The sequence below is a fragment of the Argiope bruennichi genome, chromosome X2 (genome assembly GCF_947563725.1).
Source record: "Argiope bruennichi chromosome X2, qqArgBrue1.1, whole genome shotgun sequence".
NCBI lineage: Eukaryota > Metazoa > Arthropoda > Arachnida > Araneae > Araneidae > Argiope > Argiope bruennichi.
Window position 1 is genome coordinate 56700663 of NC_079163.1, and position 24429 is coordinate 56725091.

Below are 24429 nucleotides of genomic sequence, written 5' to 3' on the forward strand. Positions count from 1 at the left end.
TATTGCGTTTTTAAGTAAATGTTTGTTAATTCAAGTGTACTGATTGTTCCATCAAGATAGAAAACCGAGTTGAGGGATATTACTTAGTTATTGCATAGTGCTCTACCAATCTTGAAACAATCATTTCCATTCATTTTTATTAACAGGATAAACAGTAAACATAGTATGCATAGCATGAATATTTTTCTAGAATACCATATACAATGCACAGTTATCATAACATCTTTCCTGTTTATTGATTAATTATACAACATAATCATTTAAATAAGATAGTGGTTTATGAAAATAGCGAATTCTTTGGTATTATAATCTGACCTGTTTCAATTCTGTGAATTTTGAGAGTTAGAAAGTAATTGTGAATCAATTTAGAAAGTATTTATTATTTCATCATTAGAATCTGTTTCCATGTTAGTGTGTGTATTTGATTTTCTTATATGCCTTCTATTGTGTCTTAGAATTTTAACAGACTGGTCTTTAACAAAATAAGATCTGGGACAGCAGTTTCAACAGGTTCTCATGTTTTGCTTTTAAAGTTCAATATCTGACATTTTCTTTTGGCTTAAATTCAGATAATGGATGGGCAGTTTTATTATTATAGAATTTTAGAATGTTCTGTCTTTTACCTGACCTGATATTGGGGTATTTCCATACTCCATCAACCCTACAAAATAATTTTTCCAATCTTCTCTTATCTTTCTAATAATACTTTTTTGCAATTCCTACTGCTCTTTCAACCACCTCATTACTTTAGGAGTAGTGACTGTTAAGAGCATAATTGTCCCACTTATTTTCAAAAATCTTATAAATATAATTATTAAATATGTTATCGGAGATTACAATATTGGGAATGCTAAATCTAGATAAAACTTATTTGTTTCATTAGTACCTCATCTGCAAGTTCAATATTTTCTGTCCATTTTGAGTAATAAACCATTACAGTTACTACTTATATTACCAAAGTCCATTATATCGCTTCCTACTTGTTCAAGGGGTCTGTATAAAACAGTGTAAGATTTGAATAGCTTTTTTACTATATGCCCTTTTCAATTTCCACATATTTCATACTGAGGTACTCTCTCTAGGTATTTTCTCTATACCCGAATTCATTCCTAGCCAATACATTATTTCTATAGCCCTTCTCTTACACTCCCCCCCCCCAAATGAGCTTTATGAATCGTAACATATTTTCACAAATTATGAGGAACAATTAAATTTGCATTTATAAATAACAGTCCTTCATTAATGTAAAGACCATTTTTAACTTAACTTTGCTCTACTAACTACATCTTTATAAGATTTAGACCAGTCCTCTTTAATATATTTTACAACTTCTTGCAATTCTGGTTCTAATTCAGTTTCTTTTTTAAAATTTCTTTTCTTTTCATTCATGGGTAAATATTTTGCAACTGTATGCTTAATATTTAAAATTTCAGGATAATCACTTAATGTTTCATTAACAGGAAATGAGCATGATAAAGTATCAGCGAGAAATGTTTTATTACCTGGTACATAATTTCAAAATTATACTTCAGTTATTTAAGAATCCTTTTTTGTATTCTAGAAAATATTTTATGTATATGTTTAACAATTGCCATTAAAGCTTAATGGTCACTTTGTACAATGACTACGTTTCTAAGCAAAATCATACTTCTCAAATAGGGGGGAAAAAACTATTGCTTATAATTTTTTTTCAGTTAAAGTATGATTTTTTTTCTCCGTTTGTAAAAAAATTGTGTGAAACAAATGATGTAGGTTAACTTTTTTGAATTGAACAAGATCCCATCTCAACTATCAAATTGTATCATTAGCGCTGAAAATTTTCAAAACTGGTGCTTTAGTTCACTTTTTTTTTAATGACACTTCGTGTTCCTTTCCAAAAATATAATTTACATTTTCATGAACGATTCTCTTAGTGATGTAGTTACTTTAAATACATTTTAAAATTACCAAATGCAGCTAAAGAGATTAGTTTCATTAAACTTTGGTTTAATTTTAACAATATTCAATGGTACAATATTGTACATGATACATGATTGTACTTGATACAGCACTGTATCAAGTTTAGAATCAACTTCAAAATATTATCATTTACATTTAAGGTAACATTTTTATACCATGTTTCACTTACCATTTGTGAAGTTAATGTCATTAAAAGTGATATTTTTACTTTATTCATTTTCCTGTACCTGAGTAATGGATGAAAATGCCCAATTCATTTTCTGGTACCTTTATTTCTTTAAGTTCTGGAAGCATTTGGCTGCAAGATTTTTTTTTTTTTTCCTTTATTACACTTGGCGTAAACCTTTCCAAAAGCTGGGCATTCGCGAAGACGGTGTCTTCTCTCGCATGTTTTGCACTCATACTCTTGTGATGCCTTTTATAAGTTAATGCTCCGTGTAATTTTCTTAATACTGTTCCTGAAATTTCTTCTTTCATGCTGCGGTGCTGTTTTCAACTCGTTTCAGCTGCACGAACTATTTCGATGGCCTTTTCTAATCCAAAACCAGATTCTAGAAATCGTTCGTTTTACTCTGCTGTTTCTAATTCCTAGAACGATGCGATTGCTAATCAATCATCAAGTTCAAAAAGTTTCTGAGTTTTTAGCTGGGTTATGTAATATTCAATTGTCTGTCCGTCTTGCTGGACGCAAGGGAAAAAAAATTTTACTTTTTATATACGACATTCTGTAGTGGCGAATAGCATTCCTAGAATTTCTTTAGAAAGTCAGAATATTTTCCTTTACTTTCAGGGGGCTCAAATTTAAATTTTACTATTACTTTGTCATCATTTTGAAAGTTTTTCATTTAATATTATTGAGTTATTCATATATAAAGACCCCAATCACGGAACGCTCCAAATTGCATTTTCGACATTCATTGTTTTTTTTTTTTTTTTTTTTTTGATTTAAAGAAATCTGCTGCCGAAGCCCATCAGACACTTTAGAAACTTATGGCGATGCTGCTCCGTCATATCGTAAGTGCCGGTTTTTGTTTCAACAATTTAAGAGTGGTGATTTCGATGCCAATGACAAAAAACGGCCCAGATTACCAAAAAAATTTGAAAACAATCAATTGCAAGACTTATGGGACAAAAATGGGAAGAAGTTGTAGAAAAGGATGGAAAATATTTCGATTAATATATATTCAACCAATTTTGCTCAATAAATGCCTTTTTAAAGTGTAAAAAATAATCAAAATACATGCAAGTACCTAATATAATTATTCATACCTAAATATCTTAATTAAATGTTGTCTACAGTTGACGTTCTTTATGTACTTTCTAAGTATATATAGTTGGAATGTGAATTTCGAGTCATTTGCTTCTTCAGTGTGACCCCCCCCCGCAACTTGTGCAATTAGGCATAGCTTGCTCGTTGTTAGTAGCAGTCTTTAAAATGTAAACATGCTAGAATTTAAATTTGTTATATAATATAAATGCTTTGTGTTCTTTTCCCACATTTGTGTGTGATTTTGAATTTTAAGAATTTAGTGAAATACAATCAATGCGAGCTCACTGAATAAAAAAATATACACCCAACAACAAAATTGCGTATTTGAAATGAAATTATTTTTACTTCACAATACAAGATGTAAACTATTAAACACTATTCAATAATCACACAAAATATGAAATTAAAATACTGAAAAGTTTATTAAAAACATTTAAAAATCTAAATAGCAAATAAACAAGAATTCTTTTCAAAGACTTTCATTTTACAACTTTTTGACACATAAGGCTTCTATTGGTATGAATTCCCACCTAAAACAAATTTTAATCAGTATCATAAATCATAGAAACGAATTAAAAAAATAAGGCGTTTATATTAACTGTATTTTCCAAACATATTTTGTTCGCAAGTAAAAAGAAAGTAAAATAAACATTGTGGTTTCATATACAAGCTTGAAATCTCAAAGTTAGTTGAGGAATTAAAATAGCTTTTGAATCACACGATTCAAAAACTATTTTAATTCCTCAACTAATTTTGAGATTTGAAGCTTGTGAATTTGAAACTTTCCCATCATGTGATGGGAAAGTTTAAATTAAGATTTTTTTCCCCCGTAAAGATTTAAACTTTCTTTCACTTTAAAAATTCTTAGCGTGAAATTTAAAAAATTCAATCCATGTAATCAGTCATTTATTTTTTTCAAACCCGAACTTCAACATACTAAGTGCTACAGTAGGATATACCATATTCACAATATGGGCAAGTTACTATGTAAAAACTAAGATCTAAACACCGATAACTTTTGTCAGGTAGCAAAATCAAAGTATCAGAATTCCCTCCCATGAACAAAAAATTTTGTAATAAAAATATCTTGTATATCTTCAACAGATATTAAGATGAAAAGAAAATATGATACTTATATAATATTTATTTAATTTTTAAAATACGTATTATGTGGTTGAAATGTTCTATTTTAATTAATTTAAATATAGAAGCTTTGAAGGATAATTCATTCTGTTATTTTAATAAATGTTACCTATAAAGTAGCATATGTTGTTATATCACTCAGTAGTGGTGATTTTGCTATTTTGTTAAATATTATTTTATTACGCATAATCCCATTCATTAGAAGTTACAATTTTATGAAATATAAAAAGTTCAGTAAAGATTTAATTTTATAAAAAATAATGTAATAATTTTGATTTTAAAATTCTAATAGTTTTTAAATTATATCCTTTTTATGGATAGTTGGATAGATTCATAAATGGTAAAATTATAACTTATCACAATCCTTGTAACACTGACAATTACATTTTGTGATAATTTATCAAACTCACTGTATCTTTAAAATTTTTCTTTGTAATCTTTTCTCATTGCACAATAAATAAGCATTAATTAAATTTTACAGTACAATGCAAAAGAAATGAGTGTAAAAAATTTTTAATAAGAATCAAGTGCACTGTTGAAACAAACAGAAAAGAAACTCAAAAGTGTTTAATTTACGGCTTTTCAAAGAACTGAAACCCAGGGTCTCATACTATTTTATCCACAGTTAAGCTACTGCAAGCAATCCAAACAGTCACCAAGAAAAATTAAGATTGTTTAATAGATGCATAAAAATTGACACAATATTTCATTAAATTCTGAAGCATTTTGATGATAGCTTCATTAATTTCTTCATTCTTTATTTGCTTCTTCATTAATTTAAAACTAATAAATTCATTGCATTCCTAATAGCAGAAATATAAAATTAAAATAATAAAAATAGATGTACCTTAATTCAATTGCTCATGCTTTGAAGCGACATGATTGTTGCATTCATTATGCTTTCCTGGTCCAAACTAAGATTTTGACATTCAGGATTTACTTGTATTGTTGCTATCTAAAGATGGGCGAAGTGCAGTTAATATTTCTTGAACAAACTTATTAATAATTTTTCAGTTGTCATTCGATATTTTAAATTAAACTTATGTAAAGAATTAAAAACTTGATAATTGTCTTTCAGATTTCTATGAACTTAGATTATTTTGAATGTATCAACCTTAAATAACAATAAATGAATTATAAAATAATGAATAATAAATTATTATGAAATATAAAATTAATTATAAATTAGTCATTAAAGATTCTACGATAAAAACTTTTATTGAAATAAGCAGTCTGGCTAAGAATTCTAACTAATTTTATACATAAAAATATGAAAAATGTTTTGAAAACCAACCTTTCTAAGTTTCTTTAAAAATATTTTGTCCTTTATCAAATTTTTAGGTCTTTCATGATAGGAACTTGGAGTAGATGATAGCAATTCTTCATGATTGAACTCTACAGATTCTTCAAGATTTTCTATGAAACATATACTTTACGTCAATAAAGCAGTAATTTATATTTATGAGTTGGTATAATAATAAATTAGCAGACAAAAAATTTAATTAGCTATAAAAATAGACAGGCCATTTATTTTTAAGTTAAATGTGGCTTAAAAATTTGAATGTTATAGCAGCCATGTAATTTTATATCAAATTAAAAATTATTAAATAATACAAACAAAATTTTTTTTATTGCAATTGCATATTTAAATGGATAAGAATAGCTATTTTTGAACTTGTACATCAATAAATCAGTTTTTCGTCTGACACTAATTAAACTATTAACTCATTAATCTTTTCTGTTCTAATGTGCGTTGATTATTGACCATAATGGCTTTCTAATTAACTCTTTTTTAATAATATTGAATTTTATTACCTTAAGATATCAAGCTACGGGTTCAGAAGTTTTCAAACTGTGCTAGTGAATTGAATTCAATATCGGTTTAGACCATTAACTTCATCTAAATACATATTTTACTAACTTTTTTCGTCTGTAAATTCTTTAAGGAACTAGCTTCAGTACTATTTAAAACTTTGTTTTCGATACATGCACCTATCCAGATTTCCTTTTATAAAACAAATTTCCGATACCAGCAGCATTCATACACCATGATCCCGCCACCACTGCGCTTCACTGTTCCACATAAATTTTTAATTAACATCTGCTGCTTTGGTTTCCTCTAGAACCTAATTCGACCATCTGACCCATGGATATTAAATTTTGATTCATCACTAAAAAAGACCAATTTCCTCAAAAAAGATTGAGGTTTGCTTACATGCTTCTTTATAAATTCGAGGCGCTTTTTTTTTGTTGCAGAGACTTATAAAAGGCTTCTTACGCACCGCGCGTTCATTATAACCTTTTTCTTAATGACATTTCTCACTGTTTGAGGTGTGACTTTACTATTGTAATCAATATCATTAAATCAGTTGCCAGGTGAGGTGCACTAATCCGCGGATTATCTTGCACCTTATGCATGTTATTTCCGAAGTAAGCGATTTTACTTCGGAGGTCTTCCGGATTGATTCCTATCCTCAAATGTTTGCAGCTCACTGTATCTTTTAATGATATACTGCACTGCAGACTTTGATCTATTAGTGATATCTTTCATTTTAATTCTTTTCATAGATAATCTATCTTTTTGCAAATGAATCACTAACTTTCGAATTGTTTTCGGAAACTACCTCAATGTAAAAATGAGCCATAACAAACTTCTGGGTCCTGCAAATCAAAACAAAAGATGACTGTTCTGTAGATAGGTATAAGGCCAGACTAATAGCAAAAGGACGTTCTCACAAAGTATTGATTATAGCGAGATGTATAATCCTGTATCTAGATTTGACACAGTCAAAATGCTTATAAGCATTGCTGCAAGTGAAAATCTTCACTATTTCCAATTTAATGTAAAAACGGCATTCTTATACGGATAACTACAGGAGGAGGGCTCCAAAGGACTACAATGATGAATTTAGTAGAATCAATGCGGCTTAAAACAAGCTCCACTCTGCTGGGGCAAAAGGTTTGTGGAATTTATCTAAAATTAAAGTATGAAATCTTCTGTTTCTGATTCATATTTGTTTATGCAAATAAACTAAAAAAAGCAAGCTTCTAGTAGTAATTTATGTGGATGTCTTGTTGTTGGAAGCAATATTATATATATATATATATATATATATATATATATAGTTTGTTCATAAATTCAATGATAAATTTCTAGTAATGGTTGGCCCACTCTACTGACTTTTTGAAATGAATGTGAAACAACTGAAGAAGGGCTCCAAATTTGTTGAGCAATCGGCGTATGAAGAAAGAATTATCAATTGTTCCATACGAACGAATCAATCGCTGTAGCTGTTTCATATAAAAGAAAATGAGGCTGATATTGGTGAGAAAATGCCCAATCGAGAAGTGGTAGTTAATGTATTTGGCTATAACAAACTGATCTGATATTGCTTATTTGGTAAGCATTGCGTCTAAAATATTAGATTGTCAAAAATATCAAAATTGGAACTCAGTAAAATAAATTATGAAACTTTGAAGGAGGCTTCAGACTATGGATTATTATATATGAATAAACATTCAACTAGGCAGCTGAAAATTTACAGAGATGCTGACTACGCAGGTGACAGCAAAACCAGGTGTTCAAAAACTGCTGTGAATAGTAAATTTGCGTACGATGCGATATCTTGGACAAGTCAAAAACAAAAGAATACTGACCTCTTTACTATCGAAGTTGAGTATGCTGCTGCATGTGAAGGTGTAATAGAATGTATTTGGTTGAATATATTGTTCAACAAATGGCCCAACAAATGTTGCACTGCGTTACATGTTGATAACGTAAGTGCTTTAAAATTAGTGAAAACTAAAAATACCATAAGAAGTCAAAGGAAATTGATGTGAAATTTAACTTCACTAGAAAGAATTTTCAGGAATTAAAGTTCAATACTGAGTATGTGGAGGGTAAAAATCAAATGGATGACATCCTGAAAAACCTTTGGTATATTTGCAATTTCAGAATAGCGAATTGGGACTAAAAAAAATGGAACAATTTTGTTTATGGGGTAATATTAAATAAAGAAAAATTCTCTTTCAATTGCATATTTAACGGTTGTAATGGATAAGTGTAACTAAATACTTTTGTACGTCACTTGCATTCATCTATTTCGTCTGTTACTAAGTTGTTCTATTCTAGTATGTGTTGATTATTCATCTTAATGGCTTCCTAATAAATTCCTTTTCTATAATATTGAATTTTATAACCTTAAAATAACAAAAATGGATGCTGTAGGTCTATTAATGAGTTTACACACACAAAGTAATTCATAAAAGTATATTTTTAGCTTTGGATTTATATATTTTTTCGATATAATAATTAAAAATTCATAAAATATAATTTCTATGATTAAAATTTTTGAATATAAAATTATACACTATAATGGTTGCTGAAATTCTCAAGAATTGCTGAATTCAAGTTATCAAGGTTTATTTCCCATCTTTCATTTATTTCAAAATTTTTACACTATGTCTTTATAATAATACAATGATATGCAGAAATTCTAAACACTTCAAAATTTAATAGCAAAGTGAGGAGTCGAGAATCCTTAAGGAAGATCCGACATCAATAGCAGACAATCCGAAATGAGTTGTAATTGAATTTGGTGAGTATAAATGAATCTTATGGTTATGTTTTATCCTTTTCTCTAAATGTATGTAATCATTACATGTTTAAATAACGTAAAAATACACGTTTAAAACACATAAAAATACACGTTTTTGAGCAATCTGTCCTGCTTGGATTATTCAATATTACTCTATCATTTCAGTTTGATTATTATCCTGGTTATAAAACTTACAGATCATATTTAAACTCGATTTATTAGTTTACATTTGTGAAAAATTTTATAATAAGCATAAAATTGTTCATTATTTATAAGCAGCAAATCTCTTGGGACTGAAGAGTACATCAACAAATTTTGATTTTCAAATGAAAGGGGGGGGGGGGAGTATTTTTTCCAACAATAATTTATCAAAAGGCCTTTGAAATTTTAAAGTTCTGAGCTTCGTAATAATATTTCAAATTCTTTACTTACCTGTTTGTTTGGATACTGTTTCAGAAAGTTTTTGCAGAGTAAATTCACTTAATCCTAAGATAGTGGCATACTTTTCAATATAATCATTAAGATTATTCCTTAGCTCAAAAATAATATGATGGGCATTATTATTTTCCTTTAAATCCTGGACATTAAAAAGAGAATTTCTGGTGTTTTGCAGTCCTCCGATTATAGATTCTATGACGCCCTGTTAATTAATTACAGTAAAAATAAATAACTAGCATCAAAAGTTTTATAATAAATATACAAATAATAAATATGCAATAAATGGTTTAGATCCACTTACCTCAGTAAGTGATCTAGTCGTGTTAATGCACTTTATAATTGCTCCATTTTGAATTTCAAGATTAGCTCTGATGTCATTTTTTTGCTGACTAATTCTCTAAGAGTACAAATATTCACTTTAATATATTATAAATAAAAATAAAGTCTCAGAATTCAATAACAAAATTCGATACCTCTTTATTTCCTTCTGAGCAATCCTTAATGTTGCATTCAATTTCATTAAACATCTTCTTAATGTGACTGCCTACATTTTCAACCTGTTGTACAAAAAAGCAAGTTCATAAATCATAGTTTAGAATTCTAAATTATGACAGAATTTACAAGTATTTTACCTACAAAATATTAAATACAAGCTTTCTATATGTCTTACATCTTTAGGTAAAGTATGAAATGTCTTTTTATAAAATAATTTTTGTGAATTATTAATGGAAAACAGACATACGAATGGCAAAATCTTTAATGCTTGCAATTTATGTCCAACACTTGATATTCAAATTTAATATTCAGTTGAATCACATGAAAACTTTTGCATCCCATTTGCCATCGATACGATTTACATAACTACTGGATAATTCTTTTTATGGTGTGTCATTAAACATGACGGCAAATAGTTATTTAATTACTGTAATTAATATATTTAAGCATTGATTACTGATGTTGTATTTCAATCTGAATCTATGCTCATTTAAGCATTTCGTCTACTTTTGCATAAGCAATTTAAAAATGCTCTTTTAATATAAATTTTTTTTAAAAAAGCACCACTTTTAGCACTATTTTCTTGAAAATTCCCCAGTATTTGAATGATCATAAGATCATTTCATGATCATGTTCCTCTTCTATCTTACGAAATGAAATGATATACAACAAGATGGAACTTCCAGAACATGCATGTTATGAATTCTAAACAAAGCATTTAAGTTAAGAATACAAAACAAAATTATTTTTATGGAAGGGAAAAAAAAGCCAAGAGTCTCAGAATTTCAAGGGAGCTAAATTGGGATAAGAATAGCGAATTCGGGATACTGAGAAGTTTACCCTACAGGACGTTAGTAACAATCAACAAAGCATCGTTATCGTTAAGGATAGAACAAACCTGAGTTTATCCGTCTGAACTGTGTTCAAGTTATCCACCACAATTTTTTTAATGATGTACTACATGGAAGGAACTTGTATAGAATTTGTGCAGTAAAATAATACAACAGACTCTTGCTAATCAAGCATTACCGAAAATGCCGGATTAATAGAAGTTCATAAATAAAATGTATTTTAATAATAATACCTACGTTCAAACACTGATATAAAAAAAGTCGCACATAGAATAATTTCTATTAAAATTGCTAATAAAGATGAATGTGTGTATGTCGGCGCACTGCAGACAAAATTGATTGAACTAGAATTACGATACTTGATATATATGTACTTCTGAGGATGGGAATGTGCACCCTGGAGGGATTTTTTAAAACTTCAATTACAGTTTTTATTTTATTTTATTTTTTATGAAGCGGAAGTTTGATGTTTTTTTCATCATAACTTCCAATGGATAGAACAAAAGTTACTTTTGCATTCATTTTAAAATTTTTAAAAAATCTTTTCAATCATTCCAATTTTTTGCATAATTTTAATCAATATTTTAAGCATATTTTACAACAATATTTTTCTTTTTGAGATGAAATTCAAATCGTTTCCTTTGTAGCTACTAATATTTCATCTTGGCCTTTTGTTGTCCCAGCACACTGTAAAGTAGTTCAAAAAATTTGTACTAAAATTATTTGCAATAAAAATAAACAATTCACTATTAATACTGTTAATAAATAAAATTAAATTTTCAATAAAGTAATAACCATGTACAAAAAAGCAACAACGAGCTGTCTGATAAACAAACTCGTGTAATTTACTGAGAATACATACAATTGTCCCTAAAAAAATTTTTTTTCCCACCTAAACATGCAAAAGGAGATGAAAGAAGAGTTTTCTCCACATTATCAGTATTTTCCTAAATTGTGGGAATACCTTTCACACTTCCTCCGGAAGCACTATCCGTTGAGAAATCAGACATCACAAAGAAAATCTCATCCTTCACAAAGAACACTGACATACATCATCACAAAGAAATATATAGCAGGCATATTTCATACAATCAGGCAAATCTAACGTGGGAAAATTCTGTTTATTTCTTCAAAAAGAAAAATAGGCATCTGTTTTTGTTAAGCGCTTTTAATGCCTTTATATAAGGACCATTAAAAATACACAGTTTTTAAAGACTTAATGGTACCAGATATCCTGGATCCTTTTCTTTTTATAATGATTATATAGTTATTACAGAATTTATAAATATAAAAATATATTGAAATAATATTGCGTACAAATGTAGGTGCCTGACAGATGTTATTTATTTATTATGACTTATAAGATACATATTTTCACAAAGTAAATGAAATTAAAATATCATTAACTTGCTTATTAAATTAAAACTGGAGTAATTTGTTAAACTAAACTAACTTCTTAGCAAAGTTCGTAATGTTCTCTGTCTAAGGCCACAAAAGGCCTTAATCAGCTAATGATTTTATGCACTAGTTTTTCTCAATGTGATAGATATGAATATTCTATTAATAATATTTTTAATTAATCAGAATTTACTAGAACATCTTCATATAAAGGCCATTAAAAAACAGCATTTGAGATATGTAATTTATATTGTAAGGTAATTGGTAGAAGAAAAGACAAAAAATTTTATATTTTGATTTCATATTTATAATACTAAATGCATAATGTGAATAATATAGCCGGGAATTCATTCATCAAGTTTAGTACATGCTAAACTCTTTCACTATGGATAATAAGCTACTTTGTCATTTATCTTTTGTCGATAAATTAAAGTCAGTAATATTTTATAAATAAAATAACGTAGTTTAATGAATTAAACAGAGGAAAAATTATTTTGGAATTAAATAAATCTAATTTCCATCAACAAATTTTATCTCTTATCTTGATTTATGTTGTATTCACATCATTTGGTTACAAAAGAAAAGTAGCCCCTTTGAACTGTTTTACAATGCAAAAGAGCAGCTGAATATATTTTCAATAGAAAGATTAAGAATTAATGATAAAACTCCAGGTTGATAATTTGAAAAAACTGAAATAAAAACTGGACAAATAAGACGTTCAGTAAAATTTAAATGGGAGAAACCCTGCATTGTTGCACTATTCTATCGCACCATTCCCGTACATTTTATCTAACATTCTCTAATAATTCCACTGACAAGTGATCGAGAGAAGTAACAACTCATACAAATTTCATCCATCATGTTGATGTCCTAACCGACCGACCAAAAACAGTAGGCAAAATGAGACAGCTTATTTTCTTTTCACCCGTCATATAAGGTCAAACTACAAACTGATGAATGAATCGGAAGTCGTTTATTCTGTCAACTATTATTTGATCGCCCCATTATACAAAAATAGCCGATTTTGACTGATTACTATATAATAACTTTGATAAGGATTTTAATTATCAGATTCTTTAATGTCCAACTTTCCAAATCTTCCTTCAAGAATGGTAAAGATTTTTGTCGCCGCATCTCTAACTATTCCGGTGAGATTGATATTTTGCCATCGACAGCAGGACAATTTTTTTCCCCAATATCGCCGCCTCTGCTGTTTCCTATATTTTATGATTTTTTTTTTCAGCATTGCGTAAATTATCAGTCAAATTCAATATAATATCTTTAAAATACTAATTTCAATCTTAGTCGGTAATTTATTTAACTTACAATTAATGTTTGATCTCTGAAAATAGAATACAGTTCATCAATGCTTGATACACATAGCTTCCTTAATTTGTCCAACAAAACAGGATGTTCTTCAGTACATCTAAAAAAAAAAAAAAAAAAAAAATCAGATGTACATCAGCGGGAAAAAAATGCCACCGAAATTTATTTTGCAATCGATCATTCTATGTAAAAACTAAAAGTACCATTTTAAAGGCAATAATGAATACTAAAAAATGCAGTGCCCAAAATTTTTCATAGTGGGTTGTCTACATATTTAAAACTTTACAAACTATGAAATTTGTTATAACAACAATTTTTTTTTTTCATTTTTTTGGTATCGTGAACAGGTTTCCTACAACTAAAAGCTACAACTACATGTTAAAATCGATTGCTATTTCATTCATGTCAAAATATCCATAGTGCAAAATTTTGGAAGAATTATGATTATTTTCTGTAAAGAAATCTTAAATAGCATAGAAAGTTTTGTTCAAATTGCACCTAGGCCTGATTTTTTCATTATGCTGAAAGCATTAAAATGTCAAGTTTTGCTGATTGAGTAAAAAATAAAATAAATATATATAATAATAATTATTATTATTTAAAAGAAATGTCAACTTTAATGTTGAAATTAGAATCTTACCGATTCTATTTTTTATTCCTTTGTGCTTTATTTCTGCAATTCTTTATCAGTATATACTACTCCTATCATCATTTCATGCCTGTTTTATGAGAAGTAAGCAATGAGACACCACTTTATTTTACAACATTAAAAAAAGCAGTGCATTTCATTCATTGATAAATGTCAATTTTTTTTCCTTGCTTTATGGGCAAAAATACTGTATGAAATCATCTATACAAAATATATGCATGTTACAGACATGAAACGCAAATTGCAGAACATCACTCTAAATGTTCATTCATATCTTTAACTTCTATTAAAGTAGCACTTTTTTAAGCTATTAATCACACATTTTGCTGGTTCTTATATGAATAGAAATATGAAAGAAAGTATAATTATAAAAATAATTATATATAAGTGTAAGAAAAATTATATATTATTCTAATTATATATTGGAATAATTATTTCTTTTGATGTCATCAAGAAGTAACTAGCTTAATAATTTTAATTTTTTTAATTGTGTAATCATTAATTATATACATATATTCATTGCAGAATCTAAAAAAGAATTTTAAGATTTATTTACTATCAAGTAGTTTTATAACCATCAAAATAAAATAGAAGAAAACTGATAAATCCATTCATAGCAAATTCTGAAAAAACTAAAATTGTGAATATTAATATAAAATAAAAACATGTGTAAAATTTCAAAAATCTATCACATCAATAAGTGAGTGAAAATTACACTGCAAAGAAAAACATTCCACTAATTACACATATTGATAATTCATTACAAATCATATATGAAAGAAATAAGTATATTAAATGCATGCTTTATAAAAATAAATATTTTCCGTATTTAAATCAAAATGATGAAAACTCAATAGAAATTTATATCTGTATACATGTACATATCTATAAAAACAAATCACGTTTTATAAGAGAATAATGCAAAATAATGAAAACAGCAGAATTTCACTAATTCGGAGTTGCCATGAAATCTCGATTTACCCAAATCTTTGAAGTAAGAAAAATTTCTACTAAGAGAAAATGATGAATTTTAATACAACCAAAAAGTAATTTATTCATTTTATAAGTTTCAATAAATAATATACAATGGATAAATAAACAATGATGTGTTAAAGAATATGAAATATTTGTTGATAAAAAAATTTTTATAAATTAAACACTATTTTGAAAAAAAAACAAAAATCAAAATTAAGGAAATTTGCTTTTTATGGGATACACTGAATAACAATCAAGTGTGCGAAGGAATTAAGTCATAAAAAGTCATTTATTCAGGATCGCTGTGGACATAACACAAGCTGCATTTAATTAATAGAAATAACTCAGATTAAAAAAATAATTTGCAGGCTTGATTTGAAATTAAACAAAATAAATTCGTGAAGATAATTTAACATGTAAATAAGAAATTCAGGGACCTAGAAAAAAAATCGAACTGCGAACTAATCGAAAATTAAAGCACTCAAATTAAGTAAGTTACCCTGTTCGGTCATAAATCTATTATGGCCTGCCTACTTCGAATCCCTTTTGCAAAAAAGTTCTAATCCGAAGACATCGAATTACATCGACGGAATGCAGTTGAATAACCTGTGGTGTAACTTCATAAGCCAGATAACAACCTCCGGAAAGGATTGTACACTTTTGTCTAGTGGCTTTGTTACTCGGCTATGAACCCTAACGTTGCGAGTTCGAACCTCAAACTTGCACAAACCTATTGACAAGTTTCAAGAGGATCATTTTACACATAAAGCAATATGAGACTATGAGACCCCCCCACCCCCAAGATACGATAGGAAGAGAGAACTTGCTTTTGCTACAAGTTTCCATGCTCTTTCTCAAACAGATGTAAATTTGTAAACAAACAGATTTATAAACAATCTCTTCATTGCAAGGTTCAACTAAAACGACCATTCAGGCTTATTTTTCATGGTGTCTGTGAACTGCGCCAAAGTTAAAAGGGAACTATCTTTTTTGTTCAGAGAATGGCAGCCCTTGTCAGAGGTGACTAAATGATGTGGTTTTACTCCTCTTTTTTGCACATTCATAAGTTGTAAAAAAAAAAAGAATCACATATGTTAACAACGAATTCAAAAAATAAAAAAATCCTCAATTTAATTATCTTAAAATAAACTGATACCCGATATTGTTTTAAATAAGTTCAATTACATTTTTTTTTTTTTTTGCAGCAGTCAGAATATGCTTAAAAACATTTTCCTTAATTACACGTCTTTTTTTTTTTTTTTTGACATTTGCAAACCATTTTAATGGAACGCACAATTTTTCCTTAAAGAAAATTAATAGCAGGAAATCACTATATAAATCACCTTTAGATTTTTACTCTAAAAAAATTATAAATATGTAGGGGTTATAAATATTTTGTTTCTATTCTTATAACAATATCTACATGTAAATTAAAGACATTAATAATACCATCTCCATTTAAAACTTTCAAGGATTATTGCATTGAAAAAAGGATTAAAAATTAAATTATAACATTGAAAAGAATATTAAAAACTCACAGTTGTAATGACTGAAAAATTCCACCAATTTCTTTTATGTTAAACAGATAGGTTTGTCTCTGTAAAACAAATGCATAATTCGTTGATAAATACTAATATAAAATTATACAAGATTGATAAACAGAAACATGAGAATTTTTCTATAGCGCATCTATGCTGATTATGAGTTATTATCCTTGTGATTGTTTGACTTATTGCTTATTAGATAAGAAACATTTTTTTCTCCAATTAAAATCACATAGAAACAAGTTAAATTTATCAAAATTGTTCTGATTGATCTTAAAATCCAAAATATATTTTTTAACTAAGCAGAACTTCAAGAAAAAGTTCACGATACAAGTAACTTTAGTTGTAGTAATAATTTTATTAATCAATTCATCGTAGCAAGCATAAATTTTTAATTTATCTATACAAAACTTATTGGTATTTTTTATATATATAAGACCCTTGAAATTCCAATCATTTGTTCATGTAAAATGCACCAATGTTAAATATTTATGATTTTCTGATATTAAAACTTTTTTTTATTTCCTTATGCTTTCAAAATAAATCCGAGTAATTTAAATAAAATGCCAAATTTAATCTTGAATATCATCTCTTAAATATAAGTAGCATTTCAAAAGATTTTATAACTTTTGTAAGTAAAGTTTGCAGATGTTAATAAAATACATTAACATTCAATTAAGAACTCTTTCATTATTATTTAATTTATTGTAGCTTTATTGATAGAAGAATAAAGGACTTCATAGAGCATCAAACATACTTGTCGCCATTTGTCAGTCACAAACTTTTGTTCAGTGCAGAATAACTTTTTTAATGAATTAAGACCTTCTTTGATTTTCATTAATTCTTGATTGATACTCTAAGCATAAATAAAAAAAAATCAAAGTAAATGCATAAGCTCATTACAGTCATATCTATTTCTAAAATGGTAGACAAATATATTAATTTAGTTAGGGTTTTTGAAAACTTTTACAATTTTATGAAACTAATACTGATTAGCATAACTACAGAAAATAATTAGGCACACTTTATTAAATAATAGACATTAAATAGTGTTAACATTTTAACAAATATTAAGTACTATTTATATGAATTTATTATCTTTTCCATGATCCTAGCCAAACTATTACTAATAAAAAGACAAAATAAAAAAATTATCTCTAATTGAAAAAAACATACTAGATGCATTCTTTTCTTTGAAAATATGAATAATTCATTTCATTCATTTATTTATTTACTTGACAAATACATTTCTGTAGTTAGCTAACTAAAAAATACGAAATTCTTAACATATAAAGAAAAGAGAAATATCTTTATATATGACACAAAAGGTAAAATACGAAACAAAACATTTTAAGTAAATAAGGTAAGTTGATCTCCAGTCTCTCAAAATATGATAACAGAAAATATATTTGTAATAATATTTATACAAAGAACTTCGTAAATATCACAAGCGATCAAAATATAAAAATAAGCTAGGTAAAGCTAATACATATACTAAGAAGAATTAACTTCACATTGCAATTTAGTTACATTAGGATAAAATTTATATAAGAATATATTCAAAATACAGGGTTGCAATGGCACCGAGAGAGCCGGGAAAATACAGGGAATTTTAAGTTCCTTCATTCCCTTTTTTTTTTTTTTTTTTTTTTATCCCATCTAAAAAATGTTGATCGCTGAGCACTGCAAGATTAAAATATCGTAACCATAGCACCAAAAATGGAGCAACTGTGTAATCGCGGAAACTCGCCCCTTTTCTTCCGCTCGCTTTGTAAGGAGGTAATAAGCTTAAGTAATATGGGAAAACAAGCACTTATTAGTCATGTCAAAAGAGGCAAACGTATAAAATTGTGTCCAGTTCAAAAAAAGTCTTCACTGATATTCGACTTAGTATCTGAAAGCAACACAGCAGAAGCTGACATGTCAAGTCCGAAAAGGTCAAATTTGATGTCCGAAAATAAGCCCATTTCGAAATTTAAGTTCAAGAACAATTATTTAAAGCTGAATTTTTATGGTCATTAAAACTTACCGCATCACATTCGTCCTTTAATACATTAAATGATAAATCGGAAATATTTTCACATATGTTCATTTGTAATGGAACAGCCAAAAAAATATACGTTAGGTCATACAAAAATAGGGTTTAATTTTTGTTACAGATTTGTAACAAAAAATGTTACAAATTGCTCCATTTTTGTAACAATTTCTTAAAGAAATCTTTAAACAATAAATATTCTATATTCTATTTAATATTCTATGATGAAACTTTCAACCACATTTTATAAAAATGTCAAATGGATGTTATTATAAGATTTGAGTGCGAATCAACTAATAGTTTCCACGAGATATTGAAATTCAGTAATTTTAAAGCATACCATTGGTCAAGAACTATCCGAGAACTTTAAAGAAGTTATATCAAATTTGGATATATAGTTATTTTTACATATTAGTAAGAATGGACCAAATGTAAATTTTAAAAGCATGTCAAAAAAAAAAAAAAAAAAAAACTTTCGTGCGAAAAAAAAAAAAATTATAAAATTTTAGATCTAGGTACTTGTGGACAACACATGATCCATGGAGCGCTTTAAATATAGACATCTACTCGATGAAAAGTGGATGTTACTCTAATAACAATCTATAGAATTTTTAAAAATAATCCAGCGGGACATGCCGCTTTCCTGGAAGTTACAGGTTCTTCTGCAATTCCATTGAAGCTTTATTCTATCAATTAGATAGAAAATGTCAACATTTGCAAACGTGCCCTAAAGGATTTTGACAACATGAAAAAATGCATAGATTTTATTAAAAATTTTTACCTGGGTTTGTCACAAGTGATAATTTGATAAATGCTTGTCAGGATAAACTGATTCTGGCTAAAGTTAGCTTCGCTCATATTGCTAATATTCCTCACCCATTTCTTAAAACATTTCATACATCTAAAACCAATAGCGCTTTTCTTAAGAAAATCTTTTTATGCTTGTTAAACAGTCAATGAAAAAAAATGTGAAAAAAAAGCATAATCGAAAAAAACCAAAAATATTAGCTTATTTTTGATGTAGCTTGATGATGGTAAAACTCTGAAACTGAGAAAAAAAATACCGATATTGGAAAAGTGATTATAAGTTTATTAGTGGAGTATTACTGTAAAAAATATCTGAATGCATGTCCAAATTTTGCTGTTTTAAAACCTACATCGATTTTAAATCCACATTTATTGAAGAACAATGTATTATTATGTGAAAAATGAATGGTTAATTTGATTCCTCTTCTTCATTCGAAGTACAAATTTCCCCGGCTTGGTCAGAATGTGCAAAGATCCAATTTTGAGATTTTGCTTGAAAAAACTAAAAAACGTAAGCAAAGAACAGCTTGTATACTGATTTCATTAATGAATTTTTATGAAAAAATTCCTTTAGGCGATTCTGTTCTAATATTCTGATGTCTAAGTAATTGTCTAATTTTTGGGAAGTTCTAAAAATAATTCTTGTGTTGTCACATGGAAATATGGCCGTGGAAAATGAATTTAGTTCAGCAAAGATATGTTTGTTTAAAATCTGAAAGGAGATTATTTCATTTAACTAGATCTGCATGATATCATAACTTTTATGGAGGTGTTTTAAATGTTACGATTTCAAAAGATTTGATTCAGTATCCTAAATGAGCTCGTGCGATGTATTATAAAGCTTTAGAAGAGCCGAAAAAGTTCGGGGAAAAGAAAAGGAGTTCAACAAACGTAAAGCAGTATTGCAAATGAAATTATTTCAAAAGAAAAAAAATTAAACCCATCACTGGAAAATCTACAGAAGTTGCAAAAATTGATATCCAAATATATAAATTGACAGAAAAAAAAAGTAACTTTACTTCGTAATGTTTTTTGTTAAGTAATCATTAAATGGTTTGTATCATGATAGTAAAAATGTTATTTTGTGTGACTTACAATTAAAGGAGTATTAGAGATGCTCTATCTCCTCACCCCCTCTTAATATGTTAATTTTGTCCTGCGAAATTCTAGACAATAAATAAAGAAAAATTATTTTTTCTGCATCTAAATATAAACATTCCTTTTATATATTATTGTTTTGAGTAATGTTTAATTGATGCTTCCTTTCCTTGCCTTTTTCACTCATTAAAACTAAGGAACATTGATATTCCTTTATAACTAACACATAAATGCAACTCGCGCATTTCTTCTTATATCGCATACAGTTGCAGGGAAAATACAGGGATTTTTTTTTCCACATTTGAGGGATAACCTTAAAATAGCAATGTATGTGATGTCGATTTTTAGCGACATAAAGAATAGTCTAAATATATAAATTTAGCAAAAATTGAAGTCATGGCTAAAAATTACTACCAGTTTCAATTCTTGGTGGTGAATGAAAATATCTGAATTGATTTTCGAAGATAACTCCAATTGTACATTGAAATAGTGCTGCACTGATGCCATGGTTGAATTCGTGGAACTCAAAAATTTCATGCGTTCATTACTGTGGCAACATATAGCAGATTCCAATTTTTTTAGCTGTAAATTCAAAGAAAAAAGTTTAGAAACGTTTTTCACCAAAACAGAAGAATAAATTCAAACATAAAAATTACAAAGAAAATATATATATACCTGTTCCTTTACTTTTCCCTGACTAATTTCTAAAAGGCACAAAACTTCATACAATAATTTAATTGAATTCTCAACAGACAGGTGAATTTTGCTAGAGCAAGAAGTTACTGTACTTAAAGTCTCAACCTGAAATTAAAGAGAATTTGTGCACTTTCATAACTTTTTATAACCATGAAAGTAATTATAAAATTATAGTGAAAGTAATAAATATATTATGATAGAATGTAACTGTAATCTTTCATGGTAAAATGAAGATCAAATAGAAGTTTTATACAGTCATGTTCAACGTTAAATTTTCGGCTCTTGGAACTAAAACTGTATTAAAAGACGTTTCATTTTGTTCTCGGTTCATGAAAAAGAAATTCATTTGGCTTCTTTATCAGATTTGATAATCTTTCATCAAATCGTCATCTGAAGGAGTGTTCATTATTTTATATGAATTTTTAAAAACATTACAAACGTCTCACTAAAATGTCATGGAATTCAATAAAACAAGAAAATGTTAAAACAATATTGTGAAAAGCAATTTGTAATTTTAAAAAGGTTTATATATATAAAATGAAAAAAAAAAGCTGCCAAAGTAGGTTTTAATAAGAATATATTTCTAATTTCTAATTCATATTTCAATATATGGCGCTTTATGCCATGGAACTTATTTTCGATTCACATTTTGTCTGCATTTTTAAAAATATAATTCAGAATACTATTTAAAAGAAACGCCATATCTCAAAATGATTTGAAAGAATTAAAACAGTCGCATTTGGACTTAAAATATAATGGAACAAAGTTCAATGTTTTTCTAAAACAGTTCTAAGACCATCTTGACAGGATTTGAAACTACATTTAAAATTTCAATTTGATATTCCACCAAATTTTTTAAAGTTGCATATTTTTTTTTTATTGTTTAATGTCTTTATTTATGCACATCATAAAGTATTTGAAAAAAACTGGTTTATTGTCTGTTATTTAGCAAATTGGAAATTTTACATTTTTAATCAGACCAAAATCTTAAGGCTTATTATAATGGAACTGTATATCTTTAGACTAATTTTTTTAAAAAAAAAAAAAAGCACGCAGTTGCTAACTGAAATACTGTATTTATATTGGCTTATTAAAAAATTTGTACGGCTCAGTTACCCACTTGCATCTTGGTATTTTTCATATTTCACCTTTTATATGTGGCTGAAATTTTGAGTGATGATGTGGATTTAAATGATGTTCTTTGTATGAGCACATCATTCTAACTCCCTGTGCTCATGCAATTTGAATAACACGTTTTATGTTCACACAACTTTTTTCAAAAGTTTTGCCTCAGTCTTTCAAAGGAATAGTGCTAGTAATCACTGACATTTGCAAAAAAAGAAAAAAAAACAAGGAACAAAAACAAAAGAGCAATCAAAAAGCATACAAAGGAGAGAAGGCAATAACAGAAAAGCGATTTATTGGCAGCAATATTAAAATAAACCAAGACAAACCCAGGTTGTTTGACTGATAACAGTGCAGTTTCCAATATTGTTTCATTGCAGTTAGCATATAAAAATATTAGGCTGAAAATAAAAAAGCTTGACATTTTTTCAGTTACTGATATATATTTAAAAGTGCTACCCCTCTTGCAAAATTTTTCAATTTGACATCAATATTTTTATTAGTTTATTGTTTAAGTCATCAGCTTATTGGGAATCAGAATAATCAACCGAAAGATATTAAACAATAAATAAATGAATAAGTTATTTTATCACAAGAGACTTTATTTTTCAGTTAAGATTAACTTGCCGTTAAAATTTTTGCAGCTATGACCACTGGTGTGGACATTTTTGCTCCACACCAGGCTGAGAATTCAAGATTATAGCAACCAAAAGAGTAAACAGAATGGAGTAAAAAAACATTTTGCAGTAATATTTGTTTATTTTACCTTGCTTCTTTTTATAACTTCAATAATCACACCATCGGCAAAATTTAGAGATACTAATTCCGAACATAAATTATTTCTCAGAGAGAAACAACTTTGAATAATTCCTTCTGTGAAGCTGTGAAAATCAATGATAAGTCTTGTGCTATGCTGCTTCCAAAAGTTTAGCATTTCTTCTGAAAAGAAAAGTACTACCTTTTAATATGATAAGAAAATTTTACGAATTTTATGATACATAATCGATTAATATTAATAAATACTTACCAAATTTTAGATGAACTTCATTTGTATTTAGTATAAAATTATTTTGCTGTATAGATGAATTAAGAAGAACTTCTTTTAAATGCAACAGCATTGAATTAACTCTAACTTTCAACCTATTCTGTTCTTCAATTGCATTAATGGTGTGATTATTTATATCTTCATTAAGTTGTCTCGCACTTGAAAATGACTTCTCATAAGCATATTTTACCTGAAATTAAAAAAATCATTTTATAGAAATAATAACACACATCTTAATTCTATATTCTATCAAAAAAAGAAAGAATTTTATAATTTTCAATTTTTTTTTTCAAAAACGATTGAAAATTATAAAATTTGGAGACATATTGTGTCATCTCCCCCCCTACATATCTACCATTTTCACTGAAACATTCATTACAAGATAGCATGACAATCGACAAAAATTAGATCATTTCATTCATCAAACAAAAAAATTATTTCATTTCAATAATCATCATAATATGAAAATATAAATACCTTCAGCAAATGAGAGTTCTGATTTTTCATACAACTGACAATAGAATTTATCAAATTATTCATTGATACACAATCGTCTACTTCTGCCATCTTTTTCTAGAAAAGAGTATATGTGAAAAAATAATGTAAGTTTCTAAAACAAAACAGGTTCTTTAGAAAAAAAAAAGTTGGAAATCCATCTGAAAAGTAATTATATAAACTTTGAAAATTACAAATATAATAAATACCATTACTCAATTGAAATTTAAATTGCATTTTCATTTCATGCAAATAATAATAATAATGAATGTTAAGTAAATATATTTGAATTTTGTAAACTAATATGCAAAAATTCTTTTACTTTATAAAATTTAAATACTAAATAGTTCAATAAAATTTTCAATTTTTGTGTGTATATGTTACCTAATTATCCAAATTCTGACCCGATTTTATAAACACAGAAGTATACCTTTAGAACAGCAACTTCTGTAATTACAAAAATATTTTGGAATGAAATCGAT

The 24429-nt window shown here is 27.7% G+C and overlaps 1 protein-coding gene across 2 annotated transcripts in view; it reads right to left on the reverse strand.

The window, feature by feature from the left end:
* Positions 1-3634: 3634 nt before the first annotated feature.
* Positions 3635-24429, reverse strand: part of LOC129959948 (uncharacterized) — a 53933-nt gene continuing 33138 nt past the window's right edge. The window contains exons 13-26 of one of the 2 annotated variants that reach the window (XM_056072865.1): positions 23930-24025; positions 23435-23642; positions 23174-23343; positions 21262-21387; positions 21001-21168; positions 17404-17502; positions 16641-16699; positions 13479-13578; positions 9882-9965; positions 9710-9805; positions 9403-9610; positions 5667-5788; positions 5220-5327; positions 3635-3759 (exon numbers count right to left, since the gene is read on the reverse strand). In XM_056072865.1, coding sequence (XP_055928840.1) covers positions 5226-5327; positions 5667-5788; positions 9403-9610; positions 9710-9805; positions 9882-9965; positions 13479-13578; positions 16641-16699; positions 17404-17502; positions 21001-21168; positions 21262-21387; positions 23174-23343; positions 23435-23642; positions 23930-24025 — 1638 coding nt within the window. In that variant the 3' untranslated portion in view covers positions 3635-3759; positions 5220-5225. Of the gene's footprint in view, positions 3760-5219; positions 5328-5666; positions 5789-9402; positions 9611-9709; positions 9806-9881; positions 9966-13478; positions 13579-16640; positions 16700-17403; positions 17503-21000; positions 21169-21261; positions 21388-23173; positions 23347-23434; positions 23643-23929; positions 24026-24429 lie in introns of both variants that reach the window. The other variant, XM_056072864.1, reaches the window with a different exon arrangement.